Source organism: Silurus meridionalis, chromosome 28 (genome assembly GCF_014805685.1).
Source record: "Silurus meridionalis isolate SWU-2019-XX chromosome 28, ASM1480568v1, whole genome shotgun sequence".
NCBI lineage: Eukaryota > Metazoa > Chordata > Actinopteri > Siluriformes > Siluridae > Silurus > Silurus meridionalis.
In genome coordinates, this window is record NC_060911.1 from 10,683,005 (window position 1) to 10,691,600 (window position 8,596).

Genomic DNA, 8,596 nt, shown 5'->3' on the forward strand with positions numbered 1-8,596 from the left:
TTTTGTAAATACTACAATCTAAGGAACACAAGTAAGTTAAAACACTAGAGAAGAGTCCAAAGATTTATAATACAGGATCTTATTGAAGTCTGTATAATGAAATGACACCTGGAGACTGTTGTTTCAGAAAAATGTACATTCAAGAAGAATGAACAGTTTGTAGCGAGATGCAGAGCTTTACAGACATGAATAAGAACAAGGACAAACTGTTTCCACAAGCGTATTTTCACAGTCTGTGATAGACGTACTTGGATTTTCATTCTGGATCTTTTTCAAATATCACCCTTGTGAAAACACAAAATTTCCTTTCAGTGTTTGGAGATGGCTCCTGAAGCGGATCAAGTTGATGACTTCTTGTTTAATGAGGAAATCATATGGAATTTGATTAGAAGTAAGAAATCTTAATGTGAAAAAAGTGCACATGACTTTTAGTCTATCTGTTACTGTAGCTCATCTATCTATCTATCTATCTATCTATCTATCTATCTATCTATCTATCTATCTGTCTGTCTGTCTGTCTGTCTGTCTGTCTGTCTGTCTGTCTGTCTGTCTGTCTGTCTGTCTGTGAAATTTAACACTAACCCTACATTTGAAAAGTTATATCTGAGGAGGGTATTGAAATTACTTGAACTCACATGTTGTTATTTGGCTGTAAATGTGAAGAAAAAGTCAAGGAAAATGTGAGTTATAAGTTCTTACATACAAGAGGGGCGTATACGTTTTTTTTAGTACATTATGTAATTATGAACCTAATTAAAAACAGGAAATAAAACAGGTTTAAAGTCTCTAATAGGTTCTTAAAGCTTTTAAATTAAATTGTTCATAAATACAGATAGTTAAAATAAGATAACCTATAACATAGTTCTTACACTCCTGCTAAATAAATAAACACACACAGACCAGTACTAGCTATTAATAATTGCTGGTTTAGCTGATAAAAGGGAAAGATTATGCTGGAGCACCAGCGAGGAACTATAATGTGTAAATATTGTATTGTAAAAAATACTGTTTTCTTTATAAAAAAATTCTACTTAGATATCTACAAAGCAAAATATATAGTACTATTGATACATAAGACAATATATTATAAAATTCATTAAAAGTAAGTGTGAAATGTTGAAATAAAATAAAATAAATACAATTCTTTCTTCGCATATCGCACTGATACAGTGCCCCTGGAGCACAGACACAGGCAAAACTGGGGCTTGAACCCTGACCAGTAACCCAGAGCCTTAACCACAGAGCTACCACTTCTTTAATAACAGGTTTTTGTTAACTAAATAAAATCTAAGACAAATCATGGCAGATCTGATTTTACTATTACAGTTTTTTTCAGTTGCTTTGGAGTGTTTTCTCAAATTATCTTTCATATTTGCAAAGCAGTAAGTGCATTTCTCAAAACAATTAACACAAACGACACAATGGATTTCTTGCAAAAGCCTGTACTTTTCTCAAAATCCTTAGTTCATCTGTCAAAAGTAAGTATTTGTGTCGATGAACAAATCATTTTGTCATGTTTAAGCATGATGTCAGTATGATGGTGCACAGTTTCAGGATTTCATGATATAAACTACGGTTTGAATTACAGTGATTGAAAATGCACAAAATTGGACTTCCTTCTGTTTGGCATCTATGAATTTCAGTAGCTCAAATGTATTTATTTTATTGCATATTCGATTTATATTGATTGCAAGAGACCGGACAGGATTTAAAATGTTACTGTACTATACAAGTGTTCGTTCGTTTCTTGGGTGTTAATCCCTTTTCAGAATTTATCATTCTTTGTTTTGCTCTGTCTGTATACACTCTCTGAAGGTTCTCAAGATACACCTTTGACCTGTTTTAGAGAACTAGTTGATGGTTTGCAAATATTAAGGATGATTTGAGAAATTAAAGACAAAGACAAAGCAGCGGAAAAACTGTAACCATTTTGCATTCAATGACTTATGCAATGAACTGATGCCGAGATGCTTTGGGGGTTAAAACTATTCAGTTTAAACTAGAAAATATATTTTGATCAACTTTACATAAACAAGTGATAATGTAGGAAACGGCAGACAACTGTACACAAATTGTTTGACCAAAGCAACAAGAAATGTTCTTATGATGTGCACAAGTGACTAAATGACGTAGAGGTTGAACAAGTAGTTTTGAGAATTTAATTTCAGATCTGAGAAACGCCCCAAAGCAACTTAGAAAAACTGTAAGCGCAAATGTATTTAATTTATTGCATAATTTGATTTATATTGATTGCATGAGACTGGACAGGATTCTCACTTTTACTGTACTGTAATAGCGTTCATTTCTTGGTTGTTCAACCAATTATCAGAAATAGTTTTTTTGTGTTTTACTCTGTCTGTCGCCAAATGAAGGTTCCCAAGATTAACCTTTGACCTGTTTTAGAGAACTAGATGATGAATGGTTGATCTGATGCCTCTCACTCGCCTACATTAGTCAAATTCAAGATTCATCTGCACAATTCATCAATTCAACACATTTACAAAAAAACAGTTTATTAGAAATTTCTAGATGACAGATGATGACAACTGGTTTATCCATTTTGCATTTTTGCAACTGTAGGAAACAGCAGACTATTGTACGCAATTGAGTGTTCATTCATTTCCAGGTTGTTCATCCATTTTCAGAAATTGTTATTCTGTGTTTTGCTCCATCTGTATACGCTGAGAAAAACGGTATTAATTTCTCTCTGCCTCTTCTTTTTCTTCTTCCCATTCTCACGCTGCTCCTACTCACACTGAAGACCAGTAAAAAAAAAAACAGCAGTAAAATGAGCAAAAACAGAGAAAACAGTCATGATTTGCTAATCATTTCATGCGAGTCTGAACTTTACACAGTAAATATAGATATTTTGCGAGTGGTTTCATGATATAGTCTCTTCTCTGTGATTGAGCATTCACGCTTAAATTTGTATGCATTTTTTCTCCTCTCTTCTTTTTCCCAGGTGCTGTCATAGCTTCAAAGGTAGTTTGTTGCTATAGCAACAGTGTTTTAGATTCATACATGGAAGGTTAGGTGTGGACATGGATAAAAAAACAATGGCCTTTTTCTATGACGTTGTTTCAAGCGCAGAGCAACATTGTACATGATGATTTAGCATGAGGATGAAGTTTTACAAGTGGATTTTGATGTGTTTTCATTCCATTTTTTTTTCACTTTGGTTTACAGTTTATCAAATCCTTCTTAATATTTGCAAACCAGTAAGTGCGTTCTCAAAACAATTTTTTTCTTTGAAAATGCACAAGGCTGAATTTCTTTTGTATGACATCTATGAATTTTAACAGCATAGAATGATTTATTTGATTGATTATTTGATTCAATTTTTTGTAAAAATTGTAATTCTGTGTTTTTACTCTGTAATTCTTTTTGTCTGTTGTTTGGTTCATGAGATTCACCTTTGATCTATTTTAGAGAACTAGTTCACCATTGGTTGATCTGATACTCTCGCCTTCATTAGTGACATTCAAGATACATTTACAAAACACGTTTTCCCGAAATGTGAAGAAGATAAGCTTGACAGATTATAACAAATGATTCATTCAATGACTTGTACAATAAACTGATGCCTAAATGTTTCAGGGGGTTAAGAATATTCAAGTAAGAACCAATATTTTTATCAAGATGACAAACAACTGATAATGTAGGAAACAACAGACAATTGTACACAATCAATTACATGAATGTACCAAAGGATTTAGCGATTTGTTTAAAGCAGCGAGAAATTATTTTTATGACGTGCACAAGCGACTCCATGATGTGGAGGTAGAACAAGTAGTTTTGAGAAATTCATTTCTGATCTGAGAAACGCCCCAAAGGAACTGAGAAAAACTATGAAAAAAACAGATTGGTGGTGTTGCAGTATTCATTGTCCAGCTGCAGATTTTTCCTATCTCCACACAGGATCTCTGGAACTTAACCAGAGTGACCATTGGGTTCTTACCAAGGCACTTTTTCCGCTGATTGCTATAGGAAAAGTCTTTGTTGTTCCAAACTTGTTTCATTTAAGAATTATGAAAGCCAGTGTACTCTTGGGATGTTTTCATAGCCCTCACCTTATCTCTGCCTCCACAAAATCCTGTTTCTGAGCTTTGCAGGCAGTTTCTTTGTAAACTTTGACAGTGATACACCCTACCTCCCTGAGAGTGTTCTCAACTTGACTAGTTTCCCTATAAAAAAGAATTCTGTGAATATCCAGATTTGTTGTGGCATGACTATGGCTTAATTATTTGTAATTCTTAAATGATTAATCCTATCATTAAGTTCACATCCAGTGGTCAGTATGAGAGAACTGTACTCAATGCACCACATTGTAACTGCTCTAATACAATGTACAAGATAAACAAATTTGTATGGTCCTGTCAAGAAGACAAAAACATGAATTAGACATGTGGCTTCGCTTGGTTACAAGACGAAGAGCTGCTATTACTTAGGGCCAGCTATTTAGACAACAATGGACAATAAGTCCGTACTGCTATACAAGCTGCAGATTGACAAAAATATATCCAAGTTTCATTTCTATAGTATTGTCCCTTAAGAAGATATACTACAATGGTTGCTGAAATGTTTGAGAAAAAAAAAAAAAAAAAATGAAGGCAAAAGGGCCAACAAGTGCCAAGCATCTCTCGGGGAACTCCTTCAAGACTGTTGGAAGACCATTTCAGGTGACTACCTCTTAAAGCTCATCAAGAGAATGCCAAGAGTGTGCAAAGCAGTAATCAAAGCAAAAGGTGGCTACTTTGAAGAACCTACAATATGACATTTTTCAGTTGTTTCACACTTTTTTGTTATGTATATAATTCCATATATAATTCCACATGTGTTAATTCATAGTTTTGATGCCTTCAGTGTGAATCTACAATTTTCATAGTCATCAAAAAATAAAGAAAACTCTTTGAATGAGAAGGTGTGTCCAAACTTTTGGTCTGTACTGTATATATATATATATATATATATATATATATATATATATATATATATATATATATATATATATACACACACACACACACACACACACAAACACACACACACACACACACACATATATAAGCATTTCATAAAAGCATTTCAGTGATTTCATCCATCTGTTCCTACGAGATTTATTAGGGAAAATGTTCCAACATGTGGATTTTAAAACACTTGTCGCTTTGAAATATCGCGTTATGGCTAGAAACTGATGTCATTCAAATTGCCTCCACGATCCACTTCCTCATCCTGCCTTCTGCCTCTTTGGAGGCTTTTCACGGGCACGCGCATGCTGTCTCTTCTCTTGCTCGCCGAGAGCTGCAGCTACCTCGCGGGAGCGCGCCTCCGCTATATTCAGTCTTTTTTCATCCTCTACATCACGTCTATTTCATTTCTATGTAGTTAATCTCTGTCAACGCTACAACATTTCTATTTGGAAATCTATACACATCATCCAAATGGCAGAATGCAATAAAATGTGGTAAGATGTATGTATTTATTTTATTTTATTATTATTATCGATAAGGTTATAAAACGCGCCGTGCTGTTGATAAAAGCGCTGCATAAACCTATAAATATGGCGTTAAATAAGATCATCGGGTAAAACATGCAAACTGAGAGTGTGGATGAATATTCGTCTTGTCCAGGATGGAGAAAAATGTGCATATTATATTTAATTAGTTTTATTTTATTTTATTATCTATAGATAACGTCAACGTGTTTTGGGCACCGAAGTCTATGAAAAGACCGACCTCCTATAATAAATATTAATGATAAAACAATATTACAGCAGCTGAAAGAAGCAGACTGGATGTATACTGTAACTAATAGGCCACTGCATGCAATGTATTTCATCTCTCAGACGCATGTAGCATAATTCGTCAATAATTCAGAAAGGGCATGAATCCACTGTTAGATTGCACATTTTTTTTGTGAATAAGACTTGTGTTTTTTTCTGTGTTCTATCAGCAGCCAAGGAGAAAAACACTGCACAACTTGGAGGATTGCTGGACAATGGGGGAAATAGTCTTAAGGCTGTGATACCAACCAACTCCATTTGTATGATGAACAGCACAGCTTGGCCTTTAGACCTGGGGGATTTCTCTAGGAGCCAGGGATTCAATAGTACTCTAGGACAGACTCTTGTGAGCGGCTGGGCCTTAATCCATACAGCCACCCTATCCTCCTGCTCTCTCCTCCTCATTCTTATCTTCTGCCTGGGCTCTTATGGCAACTTGGTGGTGTTCCTCTCATTCTTTGACCCAGCAGTCCGAAAATTCCGTACCAACTTCGACTTCATGATTCTGAACCTGTCCTTCTGTGACCTGTTCATCTGCTCCATCACCGCGCCCATGTTTGCGCTCATCCTTTTCCTGGATGTCGGGGAAGGCGGAGGTGGGGTGTCAAAGGGCTTCTGCTTCGCTTTTCATCTCACCAGCTCAGGTTTCATCATCATGTCTTTGGAAACGGTGGCAGTCATTGCCCTGCATCGGTTGCGCATGGTATTAGGCCAGCAGCCAAACCATGCTGCGTCCTTCCCATGCACTTTGTCTCTCACGGCACTGCTGTGGACTTCTAGCTTCACCCTGGCAGCCTTGGTCACCTTAAGAGCCTATCCCAGCAGCACTGGTCCCTGCCTGCCTCACTTCGGTCTCACTGGGAATCAAGCGAAGGTGGTGGTGTATGTGTACCTCGCCGATTTCGCTTTTTGTGTAGGTGTAGTGTCCATGTCATATCTTATGATTGCACAGGCACTGCGAAAGAATGCCCTTGTGCGGAAGTGTTCTGTTATTATGGTAGGTGCCACGCATCCTCCAGCTGCTCCTCCAGCCTTCATTGCTGCCGGTTTCGAGGGCATCCAGTGTGCCGTCCAGGTGCCCTCGCTGTACCGTAACCAGACCTATAATAAGCTGCAACATGTTCAAACACACCCATTTACAAAGGGTAGCAGTCGGGCCAGGACTGCCACACATGCTACCTGCTGTCAGTTGGTTTCCAACCTGTCCACAGCCAAGGACTCCAAGGCTGTAGTGATGTGTGTGGTCATAGTCATATCTGTGCTTTTATGCTGTCTGCCCATGGGTGTGGCTTTGGCGCAGGATGTTTTGTCGGCCGAGAACAGCTTCGTTCACTACCAGTTTGAGCTGTGTGGATTTGCTCTAATATTTCTCAAGTCAGGCATAAACCCGTTTGTTTACTCTAGAAACAGTGCCGGCTTGCGACGACGTGTCCTCTGCTTCCTCCAGTGGCTGGCATTCAGCTCCTTTTGCTGCAAGCACAAGACCCGTTTGCACGCCATGGGCAAGGGAACTCTTGAGGTAAACCGCAACAAGTCCTCACACCATGAAACCAACTCAGCATACATGCTCTCGCCAAAGCCACAGAGAAGACTCGTAGACCAGGCGTGTGGGCCTAGCCACTCGAGGGACAGCTTGCCCAGTATGCGCGCTGTCTCTGAATGCAAATCCCATCCTCCTAGCACCTCCACACCAATCAACACTCGCATCGAGCCCTACTATAGCATCTACAACAGCAGTCCATCAGCCGGACCCAGTTCCCCGAACAGTCTAAACCCAGTGAACTCTCAGACCACTGGCTTTGCTAAGAGCTTCGTGGCTATGCATTACCACATCCACCAGGAGGCACTGCAGGACTTTGACAGTGCCTCGGCCCATCAGATCCCCACACCCTCAGTGTAAATGCTGGACTTCCACAACACATATTTGGAGCGACACAGGTTGTTCCAGAAGTCTTCATACAAGGATTGCAGTTTACACGTTTAAGCAAAATACCTTCCAAAGTTTTTTCATATCTATTTTTTTCAGGAAAGCCTTTGACAAATGAGGAACATATTAAATCTTTTTCATGGCTGGATGAAATAAAGTTACATTTTGCTCAAATGTGTTCATTTTTCCTGCATGTATCGAAACTTTAGGGACATTCTGTAAAATGTCGTTTCCTTACATGATGTATGAGAGAATGTACATTATTTGTTAATGCTGGACTGTGCACACTGAAATAGAATTTATGCTGATTATAACTATAGGGAAAGTGTTGTAAAAAATATATATATATATATATATATTTTTACACTGACAGTGTTTTTAATAAGATGGTAAAAGTGTCTGCATTAAGATATAAGGTGTTTGTGAAGTTGGATTACACTGACTGTCATATTAAATGTTTTTTCCCCCCAAGTACATCAAGTTCATTGTGAGGCCGATTACAGTTTTTCACAGTTTCTGTTTCTGAGCGTTTCTCAGACCAGAAACGAATTTCTCAAAACTACCTGTTCCACATCATGTAATCACTGGTGCACATCATAAAAACAATTTCTTGTTTTGAACAAGAAATTAATAAATTGTGTACAATTATCATACATCCTACATTCTCAGTTGTTTGTGTCATGTTGATCAAAATATATCGTTCAACAAACATCTCAACATCGGTTCATTGCACAAGACTTTAAATGCAAAATGGTTCAACCAGTTATCTGTCAACCTAAAATTTCTGTTAAACATTTATTTATTTATTTATTTATTAATAAATTGTGCAGATGAATCTTGAATGTCACTAATGAATGCAAGTCTAAAATAGGTCAAAGGTGAATCTC

At 37.5% G+C, this 8,596-nt stretch overlaps 1 protein-coding gene across 3 annotated transcripts; it reads left to right on the top strand.

Moving 5' to 3' along the window:
* The first annotated feature begins 5,315 nt into the window (after positions 1-5,315).
* Positions 5,316-8,353, top strand: gpr75 (G protein-coupled receptor 75). Of its 3 annotated transcripts, none has more exons than XM_046843216.1 (2): positions 5,316-5,471; positions 5,953-8,353. In XM_046843216.1, the coding sequence occupies exon 2, from the start codon at positions 6,045-6,047 to the stop codon at positions 7,680-7,682; it is 1,638 nt and encodes a 545-aa protein (XP_046699172.1). In that variant the 5' UTR covers positions 5,316-5,471; positions 5,953-6,044; the 3' UTR covers positions 7,683-8,353. The 3 variants fall into 3 exon arrangements, with proteins under 3 accessions (XP_046699172.1, XP_046699171.1, XP_046699173.1); XM_046843215.1 differs by having other exon boundaries at positions 5,316-5,464; XM_046843217.1 differs by having other exon boundaries at positions 5,316-5,464; positions 5,956-8,353.
* The last annotated feature ends 243 nt before the right edge of the window (positions 8,354-8,596 follow it).